The following is an 18,353-nucleotide window of genomic DNA, read 5'->3' as shown; positions in this document are numbered from 1 at the left end:
TCACTTTCCTTTCCGAAATTTCACTTAAAAATTCAAATTTAAAAGAAGAATTCAAACGATCCCCATTAAGTCCCATGAGAACTGAAATAAAAATATATCTGAAAGCAATGTTGCCGATGTTATCATTTCGCGGCTTGAGTAGTCGGCTGTGCAACTAGGCTTATTCTAGGCATTCAATGTTCTAAGGTTTGGTCCTAATAAAATACTGAAAAAAGGTGTTTTGACCTCACTCAATTTACCAGGTAAGCAAACTTTAGGAAACCAATAAGGTATATATTCAACTTTTTACTATTTATTAAAAATTTTTGTTTAGTTCCCTTGAAACCATTTAAGGTAATTAGCAAATCAGAAAATATAATGACTGGTGGATCAGGAAGAACTGAAGATTTAAAAACAGATCTGTTCAATGATTCAATACAATGAAATTGTCCAACTGTAAAAGCAGAAGGTGAACCCAGCACTAGTAAGAAAGCGCTAGTAGAGATTGCAAACAGCAGTGATATCCCACTTTAGTCCCGGTAGAAGCATCCTCAAGTAAAAAAAGTAAGCCATTAGCCATATAGTCTAAATATTATTACCATCTGATTATTCTGCCTTTCCGTGCTAACATTCTTTTTAAAAAATATATACTCTTATTTACGATGAAAAATCCAAATTTTCAATGACAGATTTTTATATAACTTAAAAATTAAACCTTATTATAATTCTATAAATATCTATTTTTTATTTAATTGGAAATAGGATTTTCTTATATGTAATAAGAATATTTTTTATGAGGATTCGTTTAGCTTAAGCTTCAAAAACCTAGTTATAAAAATTCGTATATTTATTATATTTTTGAGAAATGTGGATTAATATAAATATTTCGAATATTTCGATAATAATCTTTGTATAAGTATCGAAAATACAGACAACCTTGCTTTTCCTTAAAAGAAAAGAATTTCATTAAAATTTTTGGGAGTTCAACTCGACACTAGACTAACCTGGAAGAACCATATAATTCAACTTTCTAATGGCTTTTCCAGAATGCATAACCTGCTTCAGAATCTCATACATCACACCCAATGAAGTAACCCGAATCGCCTACCTAGATCTTTTTTAGTCCAATTGTCATACGGTCTCCTTTTTTGGAGATGTTCCGCTGAATGGATAAAAATCTTCAGGTTGTAAAAAAACGCCGTTAGTGGGGAGATTGAAGCCTTGGGGCAGCTGCAGGCCTGTTTTTCAGGAGCTCCAATTAATGACTTTTCAAAGTCTTATCTAACAACACAACTACCTGACTAAGCATGGCGAAAACTTGATGATTCATCAACATCGACTATCATTAACCCATAAAACATACATAACCAACATCTTAAAATTATACAATTGCCTAGACCATCAGATAAAAGTGTTGCCCCTTATTTTTTAAAAAAGAATTTAACAACTTCCCTTATATTTGTTTCCCTATAGCTTTATAGACATAATATATAGGAATCTAATGAATATACGAAATTTATGTAAAATATCATATATCATATATTATAGATTTAATTTTGTACTCTCTTTAAATGTGTTTTGACAATGCTAAACATCATTAATGTATTTAAGCAAATGAACAATTGATTGATTTATTTATTAATAATGCTTAGTTTATCGAAGAAGAGAACAATTGCATGAATATTTACTTATATGATAGTAATGTTTGTTATTCTTAGAATTTTCTTTACTTTACTTATCACATATAATAGTATTTTGTATATACTTAAAGTTAATTTAAGTGCCTTTGATAATTTAACTTTTTTTAAAACACCACTCATACTTACGACTTGATATTGAAACCAATAATAACTTGGTTCGCGGCCTCGTCCATCAAAATTTACCATTTTAAGTTGACAAGCTTGGTATTGACAATTAACTGTGGGTTGATGGGTGAAAACATAGAGTGGTGCTGAAAATTACGAGTATAATATTTTAATAATACCTATACTTTATTCTGAAAGATATTTTTTTAAATGGATTTCAAATCTTTTTTCTATTTTAGTTTAGATCATGGCATTTTCAAATTAAATGCAGGCACTTCGATTTATCGTATAATAAAACGCACTGCTTGCTCATCCATTTGCTTAAGAAATGTTCTAAATAAGTTGATAAAATAACAAGATGGCTTATTAAAAATATATGGAAGACCCATGAAATTTTTAAATAGTCCTTTAAACTTTTTGTTATTTTAGGGGCTTAAAAAAATTAAAAAAAATTGATACTCCTACCTTATTCATAATAATTTCGTAAAATGACGATTTATTTAAGTTAAGAATATAAGATTAAAATATTAACTATGACTGGAAGACCAGAAGTATATGTAGTTAATTAATGCCAAATATTATGTGCAAATAATCAGTCTATCTAAAGTAAGCAAGCTAGTAAGGGCTTTGGCTTTGAAGAAGCTTAATTCAAATTGAATAAGATGTATTAACTTGAATGTATTCCTGTGGGATAAGTTTTTCTAAAGAACCATTTAGTTTATCTTTTGAATGATTATTTTTCTTATTCACATGTCACTTTTTTTTCTTTTGGATAGAGAAGGCTCCAATTTTCTCTGACATTTCTAAATTATTAGTTAATTTATTTAAATAACTAAACTAAATTAGTAATTTTAAATTTATTAGTATTTTTTTAAATTTATTAGTTTAAATTATGTAGTAATTTTAAAATATCGCGAGAGGAGAATTGGGAGAATAACGGCTAGTAGGCTAGTAATGACGGTTAGCATAGTGTTATTAATAATTCATTGTAGTTTCCTTTTTTTCCGCAGTATCTGACGATGGCGGTCTTGTGTTGTGACTCTTTATTAGCTATTTTTCATGTATTTTAACTTCTTTTTTTTGGTGAGAGTAGCAGTTAAGTGAGTTTCATAAAGACTAAGCTATATTAAATAAACACATCTTGTGTAGCCGGAAAATCAGTAAACATTTTAGGAATGAAAGAAGTAACTCCAAGAAATTTGATTATAAATTATTATGAATTTTAGAGTTTGTTAGAGTTATGTTTTTCTAGTTCACTTAAATTTTTAAATAAATATTGTTTGATTATTTGTCTGCATTTTTGCTTGCACCTAGAATTATAAAAACATGATATAATAATAAACCTAATAGGTAATACGTTTCAGAATAGAATATTTTATAAAATCATTTACCCAAAATTTAAAGTTAATGTTAGAGCGCCAATTAATGTTACCTACTTCGTTTTTATTCGAGTATTGAGTGTCCTTCGAATCAGCAAAATTGGTATGTTTACTCACTGCGTAGAGGCCAATTCCCATCAAAGCAGCATCAAGCGGCGCGACGCAGCAGCAAAATGCTGCTTACAATTGGATACGTATAATTCAATGAGGTCGTTTCCACCTAAGCAGAGCGTTGCAGCGCCGAACAGAGCAGCGCGGCGCTGCAAAATTTTAATTTTCCGTGAAGCATTGACACGCAGAATGTCGCTCGTAAACTCGCCGCTCTGCTTGTTGACGGACAAGTGGGAATTGGAAGATTCGCGCGCAGGCAGCAATTCGTTCCAACTTGTTTGTTTTTATTTCTTAAAAGTCTGAAGTGATTTAGTTTAAACTATGGACGGAGAAAAAATTGATAAACTTATCGTTCTTGTGGCTGAATTTAGTGAGCTATATGACATTTCTCATAAAAGTTATAGTAACCAACACAGGAGAAAAATAATTTGGACGGAGATTGGTAACAAACCTAATAAAAAGGGTAAGTGTTAATTTATTGTATTTATATTAACTATTTAATTTATATTAAATTGTTATTGCTCTTACTATCTATTTAAATACAATGTACAAAGTTACTCATTGATGAGTCCTATTTAAGAAATAATTAGTAATGACATTTATAGGCACTATTTTTAAAACTAATAGGTAACGGGTAATTTACTTTATTTACTACCATACAATTATAAAATAACTTTACAGGTAGTTATTTAACATTTTTAAGCATTTCCTATATTAATTGCATCTTCTTGCCAAGAAACTGCCCCTGAATCAGAGTTAAAATATCCCTTAAATGCATCTCTTATTTTGATTGCTTCATTGGAGCATTTTCCACTAATGTTAGATAAACTTGTAAAAAAATGGGGCTTTATTTTCTGTTCTCTCTTGCTCTAGTACGGTCAAGAAGACATTGTCATTTCTAAGGAAGTTAATAATAAGGAAGAAAATTCTTTTATCTTGTGACAATGCGCGTCCTGAGTAAGGTCTCATTAAATAGGTTTTACAAGGAAATGCTTCGTCTCCCACTATTACATGTGGTAAAGGTTCGACATTTACAGTAACTGGTCGATTCTCAGGCATTTCAAATATTCCATTTTTAAGACTTTTTGCCATATTCGAATCAGTAAATATCCCACCATCGCTATTTTTACCGTATGCTCCATTATCCACGGCAATGAACCTGTATTCTGCGTCTACCATCGCCAATAACACTACTGAGAATGATTTCTTATAGTTAAAATACAAGGATCCACTTCTGGGAGGTGCTTTTATAGTAACATGCTTGCCATCTATCGCAGGCACACAATTAGAAAAATTCCAAGTACTTTCAAATTTATTTGCACAATACCGAAGTAACTCTGTTGTGGATTGTGGCATTACAACATTTCCTAGAGTCTTCCAAATAACATTGGCGGTATGATTTATAATCTTGTGTATTGTGGAGTGTCCTATTCTTAAGTTAAAAAAAAGTGTCTGGTAGTCTGCCCCTGTTGATAAAAACCTAAAAAAGGACACCATACTTAATAATGTATTCTATATAAAAATATATTTTTTTACAACTGTTAAAAATAGTTTTTGTTTTTTAATTGATTATAATACTAGTTCGAGAAATACATTCAACTCCGTGTGCGAATTTTCATTTCGTAACCTTGTTATATAAATAAATATTTTTATATTCCGCGATATACATATAGTTATATACTATTACACATTTTTTTTAGCCGAGGTTTGTAAGCAGAGATGGAAAACTTTAAGAGACGCTTTTCAGCGAGCAGCAAAAACCAACCAAACAAAAAGTGGACAAGCTGCCACAGAATAAACGATCTCATCGTTTATTCTCCATCGAGATCGTTTATTCTGTGCAAGCTGCCAAAGGCAACAAGAAATGGAAATACTGGGATGCCATGGCTTTTCTTCAGCCACATATTAAAGGAAGAGTGTATGAAAATATTTTCATATGCTATTATTATGAATTTATTAACCAGTGATTTATTTATTTTAGAACTCATTCAAATGTTAGCCAAATGCAGCAAGAAGATATTAGTGAAGGCGATGAAATGGATACTCAAGTAGAAAATAATACACAAAGCCAAAGAAGAGACAAAAAGAGTGTGAAGATTATGATGCCGAAAATAGCTTAGATATTCCTTCTTCCATTTCACAGCCAAACACACTTTCTTGTTCTTCAAGCGTAGAGACTCCATCAAGACCATCATCTCGTGATACAAGTGTAAAAAGTGTCCAACGTTTTAAGAAATTAAAAGCTGCAGTCAGAAATGATGAGTCAATACCGGAAATATTAAAAGAATATGGTGATGACAAAAAACGTAGTCGTTTAGAAAAGCAGGCCAATGATCTTGTAAAACCATCAGTAAATGAAAATAGCCCACTAATAGATTTTTTTATTAATATGGGCAAAACAACAGGTACATTTCCTCTACTATGGCAAGTTGCCATGAAAAATAAAGTATTTTAAATAGTAAATTCATACGAATTGCAAATATTATCAAATTACTCCTCTTTGATAACACAAACTTTTAGTGAGAGTCTGAGAGAAATACTGGGTCACAATCAGACACTATCCCAAATTCATGAGACACTTCAGCCACCAATGCAAATAGTCACCTATGCAAAATCCACCATCTGTACAAACTCGACCGCCAATGCAACAACACATCTCTGTACAAGACGAATCATCTACATTCTTCGGGGAAACTTCTACATACTATTCACAATTCGCAAGTCAATTACCTCACTCATGGACACCTCACTAATCTTGCCCATTTTTTTGTGAAGAGATATGTTTCTTAGTTTATTTTTTCTATGTGTTTCCTTAGGACTACTTTGTTAACTAGTGTTTATTTTTACAATGATATTATCAAACATAAAATTAGTTTATTTTGTTGCGTTAAATAAAAAATGATATTTTCATGTCACTTAAAAATAAATGTTTGCACTAATTAAATCAATCATTTGCTTACCTTAGAAAAACAGTTAGCCTCTCTTGTGGACTGGTGCCCTGCCGAAATTTAGTATTTTGTTTTGTCAAAGGAATGCGCAAAAGATCGAATAGTTCATTAAATTTTTCTGAGGACATTCGATAGTACTTATAGAACTTCTGTTTACCTTGCTGGAGATGCCCGAAAAGTGTATGGAATTCGCCCTCATTCAATCTTGCACGTAATATGTCATGGACCCAATATTTTCGTTTAGTTTTCTTTTTCTTTTTAAATTCATAGCATAAAGCAACTGCCCTTAGAACATTGAAAGGCTAGAATTAGTAAACAACAACTTTGTTTGAGTCCAACATGTGCACAGGGGCAAGAGGGGTGTTTTGTTTACAAACATATTTGCCGATTCTCTGTTGTCAAGTCGATGCAAATTTCCAACGGAGGAAATTTTTAGCTATATTTTAACAACCATTATAACGTTAATTTAATTTATTTGTGTTGTATTTTATACGAAAATTTAAAATAAAAAGTATAAATACTACAATTAACCTATTTTAAGAATAAATATAATATCCTTAAGCAAAAAAAAAAACAAAATTATTAACATTCTTATCCCTAAAACTGCTTCTAAAAAATTTGAAGCGACAACACCGGAGCTTAAGCGCCTGAGCCATACGCGTAGTGTCATCTGTCAAACGGCTTTTTGTTTATTTTCGGGATTCGTGTATTTTCTTTAATTTTCGGTTTCAAAAGGAAAAAGGCCACATTTTAGTATTTTTTTAAATTGCTAGGATGGGAAAAACTTGTGTCGTTTGTGCCGCATCATGATAAAAAGGTGATTCAAGCCGATCTTTTCACAAGTAAGTACCGATACTTTCATAACATCACATCATGGGGTAACCATCATCATAAACGTAGAATAGGGGATCTTATAGAGATAAACCTAATAAAAACTTGAATGTGAAAGTGTGCGTAAAATACCAAAATATTTATATTTTTAAATCTAAATATTTTTTTGAACATATTCATCTATCAATAGGCTATAAAAAATATAAAACTAGAATTTTGTCCCTGGTTTTATTACAGGATTTTATGTTTTTTTTTTGTTGTTTTGGCAGAAAGAAGGCATACCTAATACCCATGTACCTATCTATGTATAGTTATGTTTTTTTAATATAGACATTAGGTAGATAGATGAAATTACTAATTTTTTATTGCCTTTAAAGAATTTTGAAATTTATTTAGATATTGATATCTGTGTATAAAGTTAATTTTGTCTTTCCCTAAAATTTGGTCGATAATTTTTTTTTGTTTTACCATATTGCAACTTACAATAATATATATAGGCATTGGCACCACATATTAATTCATTACTGTAATTTTTTTTTGCTTTTTGATTAAATATCAAATACTTATTATAGACTGCCTAATATATGCCCAAAGGGAACAATGGATTTCATTAATGGAAATCAACACAATTAAACAGAACATTTGTTTGTTCAGATCACATCCTTAGAAGTGATTTCTTATATAAGGAAGATAATATTATCAGTAGCCAGACTATAAAACAAATCAGCTCTACCTCAAAGATAATTTTTTTTAAATATATTTTTATAGTATAAAAAATCATCATAAAAAGGATTAGTGTTACTCATATAAGCTTTATTTATAACTAATACTAATTAAATTAGGTAAGTGTGTAAAACTATTTTTTTACTAGGATTTCTGATGCACTGGTTAAAAACACAGCAGCGGATAATTCAGTTAATTTACCAAGTGATTTATCGTTCAAAGCTGCAGGGGCAGCTTTCCTGAAGAGTGCAAAAACTTCTTTAGCTTCCAAAATGGTATATAGTACAAACAGTGAAGCTAATATAGATAAGTATGGATAATTAAAATAGATTAATATTTTTGATACACCAAATTTTGTATAATTACAGATCTGATCATCATCAACAATAACTGCATCTGAGACTAATAGTTCTACAGTAATCGTGGGGTCTAGGTCAACAATTACAATTTCTCATCAAAGCCGTTTTTGTTTAACTGGTACACATTCCCTGACTCTGCCAAGAAAAAGGTAAAAATACACTCAAAATAGACTACTAGTTTTTTGCCATGTATTATCCTATATATCTTATTTAAAAGTGATATAGTATTTTATTGTGTTATACTTGTTTAATATTAAAATATTTAATATTAATTAAATGTATGATATTACAAAGATTCTTTATAATAACATACATTTTATTGATCAATTGGATTATCATAATACATTTTTTTAATTTTGGTAATACTATATTTTTATGTATATTATTCTAGGGTAAAATCAAAATGATATTCTGAGGACCTAAGCACTGATGATTCCACCGTTTTAAAAGCTAAATCACTTGTCACCAAATTATAGAAAAAAAAATAAAGAAAATTAAAATTCGAAGATTGTAACAAACAAATTTGCGCCAAAGAAATTGAATTAGATCTCAAGTCATTATTAAAATACTTAAGAAATAATAATGTGATTTTCGAAAAATGTTGGGCAACATACTACATATTTTATTTGACTTGTAAAAGTACTTGTTTGTATATTACTACTAATAAACTATCTAATCTATTGTACATAGTCTTTATTCTTAGGTAAGCTTTGTTTTTTAGTATAAATTAATATGATATAATAATTGGTATTAGGAATTATATAGGTCACTATTAAATGTCTCAAAACCATTATATAGGCTAAATACTCATAATAAAAATCTTATAACCTACAAAAAACCTACAACTCCTTCACAATTTGAACATCCTTGTAGTTTTAACTTTTTAACGAAAAAATTTTGCTCTTGCTCTTTGAAAAAGTCAGCACCATAGAAGTATATATTATGTGATATAAGTAAGTGATGTAAAACTGAGTTTTGTCCAATATAACAAAAACAATAAAATTTTGCAAAATGTTAAAAATTTGTGTCTTAAAACATGATTTATTAAGAAATCTATAATATTATATTAATAAAATATTTAATTTTCTTAAAAATGCTTTGACAAAAATGCTGCCTTTTAGGACCTTCCTCTAATGAAGGCCATTAAAAAAAAACACATAAATAGCTCATAAATGGTAATATTACTTATAGTCAAACTCTTTAATAATTAATAAAAATTTATCAGGTAAATATTTGTTGACGACGTCACTGGTAAAGAGTGCTTGTATCGGTGACATCAACAATGCGATCGAGCGGCGTTGCGATGCCATTACCGTTTTCTCGTTTCTTCGTACTTTATTTTCATTTATTTAACGTATATTGACTTCAATATATTCGATATCTTACCAAATTTATTTTAAAAAAATGCTTGATATTTTATTAAAGGGGAGCAGTAGTATTGTTTTGTGCCTTCGGAAACAACTGAAAATTTTTATGCTATTATAAAGTGATTTTTGCCATTTCTCTATAAGCATTTGGCATCATTGCATCAGAGATGTTGCAAGCAAACAAACCTGCCCATAGTTCCACGGCATGCTACTTCTAGCCTTTCAATGTTCTAAGCAACTGCCAGAAATATAAAATCGTCTAATGAAGATGAAGACATCTTGACGACCAGAATAAAATAACAAAAACTGTCTGTGCTGCGCTGTACTGTGTATACTGTCTCGTGCTAATTAGCTGGGAATCGGCCTTGACATAGTTCGTATTAAAATGCCGCGCCGTTTGAAGCTACTTGCCGATCCGTATCTTATCTTCATCCGTGCGCCGTCCCGCCCGCAGACCGCCAAAATAAAAGGTTTATTATTACAAAATAGTCAGTCTGTCTGTTGACTCGCCGATATTAAGAACATGTTATTGCGCTCGGGCTCTTATAAAAAATTGCATGTGGCTTTAATTCTAAATGTTTTTGTTAATGTTAAATTTCGTTCGCAGTTGTGATTGTTTAATACGAGTTTTAAGGGTTAATAAACTGTGTTGAACAATTCACCGGAAGTGTTTTATTTCACGGTGTTTGGTAACGGTTTTAAAAAATATACAGTCCACTACTAGGTCTACAAGGAGGCCAAAGTACACTGGGGTACTAAGGAGTCCTATTTGGAGGATTCAAATTTATTCAGTTAATAATAAATTCTCGTTAAATATATCTAAAACATAGTTATGTAAACAGGTCGGGGAATCAATCATTACGCATAGAGAGGTGCTTAAAGCGAAATATGGCAATGCGAACGGATGCATTTCGCGTGCTACTCGCCTGCTACATCGTTGTTTTTAAGTACGTCATTACTGTCACTAATAAGCGATTTTGATGGAAATAACTGAATTACTCGCAATAAAATTACGCAAAAGTTCGGCATCTCTAAAATATTTTAAAATATTTAATACAATCTTTACATACATCAGTGCAACATACATCAGTGCAATCCACATAGGTTCGTAATCTCAAAATGCTAATTATTCATGCATGCATATTGCATAATGAAAATTAAAGCATTACTTAATAAAAATAAAATATAAACTATGTCAAAACTTGCCATTAATTTCATGTTTGTAATAATCCATTGGATTGAAGTCTGTACTTCGTGCGGGCCAAGATCTTCGACTTTCACGTCAAATGAAATAAGTAATAATAAATAACAATGACTGACAGAACTAACAATAAGAATGCAACAAAAGGTAATAGATAACGTTACTAATTGCTTGCTTTTGATGAGTGATTATGGAGAACATAACCACTCATCAAAGTAACTGACAAGAACATAAGCTCTAACAGTGACAATGACATTTATAATAATTCATCTTGTCAGGCACCGCCTACATAATAGGTCTTTTAGCCTGAAGTAGGAAAATTAAATTTTATTTTGAGCTCATGAAAAATTTTAAATGTAAATATTTCGAAAAGGGTTAATCGTAGGGAGATTTTTGAAGTATATCTTTTTGATCTCTATATCTTAGTTGCCTTTGACTTTCGAACTAGGAAAATTTAACTTAACCTCATTCTTTTTTCAAAAGAAATCTGCTGTTAAAACATTTACCCTTATTACGATTACACCCTGTATATTAGAGGGTTAAAATCAGGTTAAAATATAAATTAGGTATGAACAAAAAAATGTCGCGTTTAGTTTTTGCAGATACAAAGAACGGTATTATGTCCAAAAGACAATGAAAATAGCATGGTGCATGGAAATGAATTTTTTTGAAAATCGAAAAACACGTTACGCTTGTGAGAGGGACAGGTTTTAACGCTAAAACCATAGCAACTTCAATCCTCTGAGTGAATGTGTCCTTCACATTTTGTCAAATAGCAATGGGGATCAAGTGATACCTCATTGAAAAACCCTTTTAATCCTCTATACATACCGGCTTGGTTTTTGAACCCATAAGTATTTTACCCATAAAATATTTACCCCAAGAAAACGAGGTATACAAATTTACATTTCCAACATGAAGTCCTCTAACGTCAAAATGGTTCAAGTTAAAGCAAAACGACTTTTACATTTTCTAGCTTAGAATATCAAGACCTATCTAAAGTCGCACACCTTAACTGATGCTTAACTTAGGTAACAGTGTGTTCCCTGAGCTAAGAATTATACATAGTAGTATTGGATAAGCTCAATAATTATTTCAAGGAATGTCAATGTCGTTTTGCTTTAACTCGAACCGTTTTGACGTTTCAAAATATTAAAAATGTCAGTTTTTAGACGCCATTTTTTTTAAAACTTTGGTTTTCAAGAACTAAAAACGATGCATATGAAATTAAAAGTTCTTTCTAATGAGGTATTGATGACAAACTTGACGCATGCTTTGATTTTGAAGAAAAGTTCTTTCCCTCCCTGCAATGCCTTGCGGGAAGTTTTCGATGCGTCACTCTGTATATTCGACACTCGAGTTCTATTTGAACTATTCGATGTTTCTGACCTTTTTTTTATAGCTGAGAATTCTATAACAATGTTATTTTTATGGATGAAAAGATTTAAGATCGACTATTTCGTGATGAGTAATAGTTTATGGTCCGGATAATACCCGATACGATCCTAAATATGTTTGTCAGAGACCCAAATTCGCATGGACGATTCTTAGTCCATGCTTATGGTTGGATGTCTCTGAATGGTCCTGGAGTAATTTGGCAAATAGAAGACCATCTGACAGCAGATCAGCATAAGACCATTCTCGAAAATATGTTGCTGCTGTCCGTTGACATCATCTATCCCAATGGGTTTAAAATAATTCACGACAATTCACCAATTCATACCTCAGGTGTTGTCAGGTATTGGATTTGTCAGGTTATAGCGTTTTATTTTTCTACTCCTTATGTTCACTAACGCTCCATTGATACTTCATTAATTTCAATAATTACATTAATAATTTCGGTCAACTTCTTTTATTCATATTTCTTTAAATTCACACTGTCAATGTAATGCTCGCTGTCTATGTAATGGTCGTTACTGATTTAGTCGGTACTGCATCCATTTTTCGACGACTTGTTCCCGCGTTGTTAGTAGGAGCGCACGTAAAAGGACAGTTTTTTATTTCCGAAGTTTGTGAAGCAAGAAGTGGCCAATATGGTTTGTAATTTATAGTCCTTAATCTTGCTCCTTTAGGGAACCGTTTAATTCATAATTCTGGTGCAGGATTATGAATGCATATGATTATGATTAAGGATGCCCAAGATTTTAATGGATAGAGAATGAAACTTAGCAAGGTGAGTGTGTCACATTTTTAACGCCATTCATTTTTTAGGGACAGTGAATACAATGGCAACCGTTGTTTTAGGGTTTTATTTTTCCGTTTTCCTCTTTATTCTTCTTCAATTGTTGATGGCGGCAGGTTTTTTATTTCCCCGGGAAATTGCTGAAAACAGTGGAGCTGGAGCCAGAGCTAGAGTTAGTATTAGAGATTCCCAGTCCGGATAGCTGAGCTACAAATGGCATACATTCACAGCCTCGTTTTTGAAGGCTAGCCGTTCATTTCTTGGAAGAATATACAGGCCAGTTTATTCCATTTATTTAAATATTACTATAATACTCTTGCTTAATTACATGCTGGACTGCTTTTCGCCAATTCTCTGGTGTCGCTTCCGTAATGGCTTGATTAAACAGTAGCTTAACATCTTTCATTTTAAAAGTCGTGTTTTGTCTTGCTACAAATCCTTTTACCTGCGCCCATATCAGTTCTAGGATTTAGTTCGCAATAATATGGCGGTAAGCGCAGTACAGTTATATTATATTTTTCGGCTATATCTTCCACGGCGTATTTCATGAAACGAGTTTTGTGTAAGTTTGCTATTGCCAGCAGTTCTTTTTTTATCAAATTTGCTTCAAAGGCAATACCTTTTGCAGTCAGCCAATCGATAATTTCTTGCTTTCTCCAACTTGAAGTTGGCGTCTTCTCTCTTCGCCGTGAATGATAGCTTGCGTTATCCATAACCACCACCGAATTAGCCGGAAGAAATTTTATCATTTCACCAAAATAGTCCTCGAAAACGTCTGAGTTCAATCTCCTGTGCGAGTCGACTCAAAGGTTAGCAGACCTTCTTTTAAAAATCCCTCTTCGCTTCCAATATGTGTGATTATAAGTCTTTGTCCTTTTCCCGAAGGTACTTTAATACCCGTAGACAGGCCTTCTATGAAAGCTTGGCGAGCACTGGTTATATTTTTGTCTTGTCACATTTTTTGGACTATATAACCTTCGTTAATCCACGTCTCATCAAGATGGAAAACTTTCTTTTGCTCCCTGCGGTACTGCTTGATACTTCTCAAGTATTGTCGTCTCCAACAAACAATTTCGTCGCTCTCCAGTAAAAGTGCTTTGCGGTTATGCTTTTCCCAGGCAAAATCCATATTTTTTAAAGTTTTCCATAAAAGTTTTCTACTTATCAACGGAATACTGTCATCTCGGCCAAGCTCCATTAAAATTTTGTCTAGGGTGGGTATTTCCTTTTTAAAATAAAAAGAGTGAACTTTTCTTCGAATTATACATTTAGCATTTTCATCAAGGACTTTTGTAGGTCGTCCTGGCTTTTGCTTGGGAGATTCCACTTGACCTGCTACTTTTCTTTCCCGCAACAATTTGAAAATGGTGGACTTTCCAATTCCACTCATTCGAGAACATTTTTCAACAATTTCTTGCACAGTAAAACTAGGGTAATCGTGTTTTATGCAATCATGTACATTTAAAATAATAACTTTTTCACTCAGCGATAGTGGAGAATTTTTCGTACATCTTTTCGTTGGACTGAATACCTCCATTTTTTAAATATTGGGATAATAATATTGTGATTACACTAGCAGAGCGAGTTACGGGTACCAACCCGCCACCTTATGCCGACCCTGCATACTTTATTTAGAAATAGCTTAGTTTGTATTGTCATCATTTTTAGAACGTATAAATATAATGTAATAGACAAGAGCAATAACAATTAATATAGTAATCGATGTAGTCATTATCTATCAATCAAGTTAGTTGTAAGTTAAGTTAGTCCCTGTTCTCAATAAATTTGTTTTTAAAAAAGCAAATGCCGGTTGTTGTCCTTTAACTGGCGCAGTCGGTAGTTCGGTCTTTCCATTATTGGACAAAAATCGCCATATTTGGGTCCGTTTCTACGGTTTGAAGACCGCTACAATCCCTGGAAGCTGAAAGAAGACCTGCAGAAACCTTCAAAGAACAAGAATCGTCGGAAGTACCTGCAGCGATCCAATTGAAGCAACCACCCGTTCAACACCGGATTGAGAACAGCTATAGTTTAGGTCCTGGGAATACAAAAATCGATTCCTTTAGGAAATTAGGCTAAGAGACAAATGGAAATTTTGGCAAGAACCTTACTGTAAGTGAACATTTTTCCTTACCATTATTTTTAAATCCTTTTGGTGATATATTTTTGCATTTATTTTCGAGTATTTTGGTATATTTTAATATTTACCAAGGTGTATTTTATTTTATTTGAGTGCAATTTTAATTGAAGTTTTTACCATTTATTTTTATTTCTTTATAAAAAGACGCTTTACCTTTTTATAACCTTTATTTTTACAATTTTTACAGTTAATAATTGTAAATTTTACTAGATTTTTGAATTTCTTTTATGTCTGAGCATGAAATAAGAGAACTCAACGAGTTCATAAATTTTTTGCAAACCGTTTCTCACGAAGAACTAAGACCTTTACCTTCAATTACTATCGAAAAAAAGAAAATGAGTCAAATAGATATTGGTATGTTAAGATATCAAGCTGACAATATCCCTACTTTTGATGGCAATCCAAGACAACTCAATAGATTTATCACTGCTTGTGAGCATGTACTTCAAAACTTTCAAGATGCCACTAATTTAAATAATCCGATAAATTTAGCTTTAATTGATACAATTTTAATGAAACTGAGAGGTCGTGCAGCCGATCTCATATGCTCTAACTCAGATTTAAATTCATGGTTATTAATTAAAGACGCACTTTTAATAGCTTTTTCAGATCAGCGTAGTATTGAATGTTTGATACAAGATTTAATTTTATTAAAAATACGTAGAAATGAAAATCCTGTTCAATTTGGTATGAGAGTGCAAGATGCTCGTTCACTCTTATTTTCAAAACTCAATACTTCCGTTGCAGATGAAAATGAACGTAGAATTAAGTTAGCACATTACGAAGATTTTGCCCTTAAAACATTTTTAAATGGATTACCTTACCAAATCCAACTTGTTGTTAGGCTAAGAAACCCTGACACTTTGGAAAAAGCAATTTCTTTAGTGGTAGAAGAAGAGAACTTTCTTTATTTTTCTCAAGGCAAGAATTTTCAACAAAACTATTCAAGACCGCTTACTTTACCACCCTTACCACCTCGAAATTTCCCACATTCTTCCAGGCATCAACCCCAACAACGACCATATACGAATATTCCAACCTCTAATTTTCCATATAGAAATGCTCCTCAACCGACCCCATTACCTCAAAATATTTTCAGATCTAATGTACCACAAGGTATTGGATTAATTCCCCAAAATTTGAATCGTTCAAATTTTCCTCAAGGCCCTGTTCATCTAGGCAATAACTTCCAAAATAGATCTCGTACTGACTCTATTTCACAGCCCCACCTTTTTAGAAGTAGTAATAGCTCTACTTTTAGACAACCCTTTCTACCCCCAAGTAGACTAAATAATTTTAATCCCCGAGCAAGTTCTATTATTCGAAGAAATCAACCTGAGCCTATGGATACAAGTTCTGGCAACACTATTATCCATAATAATTTGGAATCCGCTTACCCCGAATATTCAGAAAATAATTACTACGATCCTGATAATTATTCCAATGACCCCTATATTAATTTAAATTACAATTATTCTGATTATCACAGTGAAATTTTGTCGCCACATGCACAATTAACTGGTGCATTCCCAGAAACTCAATACGATGAACCTCATAATAGTTCATCACACGATCAAAGTCATCTACCTCATAGTTCCGATGAACCCTACAATACATCTGAACAGCAAAATTTTCACGAAATCACAAACCACGAACCCGTAACATAATATACCTTAACAATATCAGATCAGATTTACCGTACGTTTACATCCCAGAAATACAAGCTTATTTTTTAATCGACACTGGAAGCTCGAGAAGTTTGATGAGTCCGCAACTAGCATACAAATGTTTTAAGAATCACATTTCAAATGAGATATTTAATATACAGACGGCACACGCTAATTCCTTTCACAATGAAGTTGCTAACATCCCTATTTTTAAAATATTTAACACCCGTGGCTCACACAAATTTTATTTATTTAGCTTCTCTCAAAAATATGATGGTTTGATTGGTACTGATCTATTAAAACAACTAAACGCTAAAATTGACCTAAAAAATAGTAAACTTTCTACACAAAACTCTGACATTCCAATAATTTTCGAAAACTCTAAAGAAATAACCAATAATAATTCCGACAATTTTTTTCAAAACTTTTCTATAATCATTTCACCAAGATCGCAAGAAGTTATTAAACTACCTGTGACTATTGAATCTGGTTTAGGAATTTTTGATTACATAAATTTCGAAAATGGAGTAGAAATTCCAAAAGCATTAGTAAACATTTCTAACTTTTACGCTTATACTATGGTCACTAATTCTAACGAGACCCCCGTCAAAATCAACATAAATAAATCATTTAACGTTGAACCAATAAATTCTTTAGACGTAAATTTTTGTCAAAAAATGGAAAGTGAACAAACTCTTACTATCGAACATGACAATTTATTAAAAGAAAATCTGAAAAATTTACGCTTACAACACTGTAATAAAGAAGAAAAAGAAAAGCTCAGAAAAGTATGCTTTAATTTTAGAGACATCTTTTATTGTGACAAAATCCCATTATCTTTTACAAACCAAATTCAACACAAAATAAATTTAACAGACGAAAGCCCCATTTTCACTAAAACTTACCGCTACCCCGAGATTCACAAAAAAGAAGTCAAGGAACAAGTTTCTAAAATGCTAGATCAAGGAATTATTCGAAATTCAGTTTCTCCCTGGTCCAGTCCAATATGGATCGTTCCAAAAAAACTTGATTCTTCTGGCAAACGCAAATGGAGAGTCGTTATAGATTTCAGGCGATTAAACGAGCGCACTGTAGGAGATAAATACCCCCTTCCCAATATTGCCGATATTCTGGACAAACTTGGTCGAAGTCAGTATTTTTCCACTTTAGATCTCGCCAATGGTTTCCACCAAATCGAGATGGATCCACATGATATTTCTAAAACCGCTTTTTCTACTGAGTCTGGACATTTTGAGTTTTGTCGAATGCCATTCGGTCTTAAAAACGCACCCTCCACCTTTCAGAGAGTGATGGATAACATCCTTCGTGGCCTCCAAAATGAAATCTGCGTAGTTTATCTCGATGACATAATAATATTTAGCACATCCCTTGAAGAACATCTTTCTCGTCTAAAACAAGTTTTTTCACGACTTCGTGAATCGAATTTTAAAGTTCAACTGGACAAATGCGAGTTTCTCAGGAAAGAAGTCCAATATCTCGGACATGTCGTTACATCCAATGGAGTCAAACCAAATCCAGATAAAATATCTGCTATCCAGAAATTTCCAATTCCCAAAAGTCCAAAAGAAATTAAAGCCTTTTTGGGTCTTCTAGGCTATTACAGACGTTTTATCAAAGACTTTGCAAAAATAACTAAGCCC

The 18,353-nt window shown here is 32.2% G+C and overlaps 1 protein-coding gene and 1 long non-coding RNA gene across 5 annotated transcripts in view; one reads left to right on the top strand and one right to left on the bottom strand.

Annotated features, from left to right (window-relative positions):
* The window catches only part of LOC126736579 (receptor-type tyrosine-protein phosphatase kappa-like), a 130,367-nt gene extending 126,901 nt beyond the window's left edge, over positions 1–3,466 (bottom strand). For 3 of the 4 annotated variants that reach the window (XM_050440980.1, XM_050440983.1, XM_050440982.1), the window contains exons 1-2: positions 3,221–3,465; positions 1,806–1,930 (exon numbers count right to left, since the gene is read on the bottom strand). In XM_050440980.1, coding sequence (XP_050296937.1) covers positions 1,806–1,865 — 60 coding nt within the window. In that variant the 5' untranslated portion in view covers positions 1,866–1,930; positions 3,221–3,465. Of the gene's footprint in view, positions 1–1,805; positions 1,931–3,220 lie in introns of all 4 variants that reach the window. The other variant, XM_050440981.1, reaches the window with a different exon arrangement.
* A 78-nt stretch (positions 3,467–3,544) lies between these two features.
* Positions 3,545–6,281, top strand: LOC126736616 (uncharacterized). Its single transcript, XR_007660707.1, has 3 exons — positions 3,545–3,737; positions 4,975–5,192; positions 5,256–6,281. It is a non-coding gene; the product is annotated as an uncharacterized LOC126736616 (long non-coding RNA).
* Positions 6,282–18,353: the final 12,072 nt, after the last annotated feature.

The sequence above is a fragment of the Anthonomus grandis genome, chromosome 5 (assembly GCF_022605725.1).
Source record: "Anthonomus grandis grandis chromosome 5, icAntGran1.3, whole genome shotgun sequence".
NCBI lineage: Eukaryota > Metazoa > Arthropoda > Insecta > Coleoptera > Curculionidae > Anthonomus > Anthonomus grandis.
This window is presented reverse-complemented; position numbering and strand designations above follow the sequence as displayed.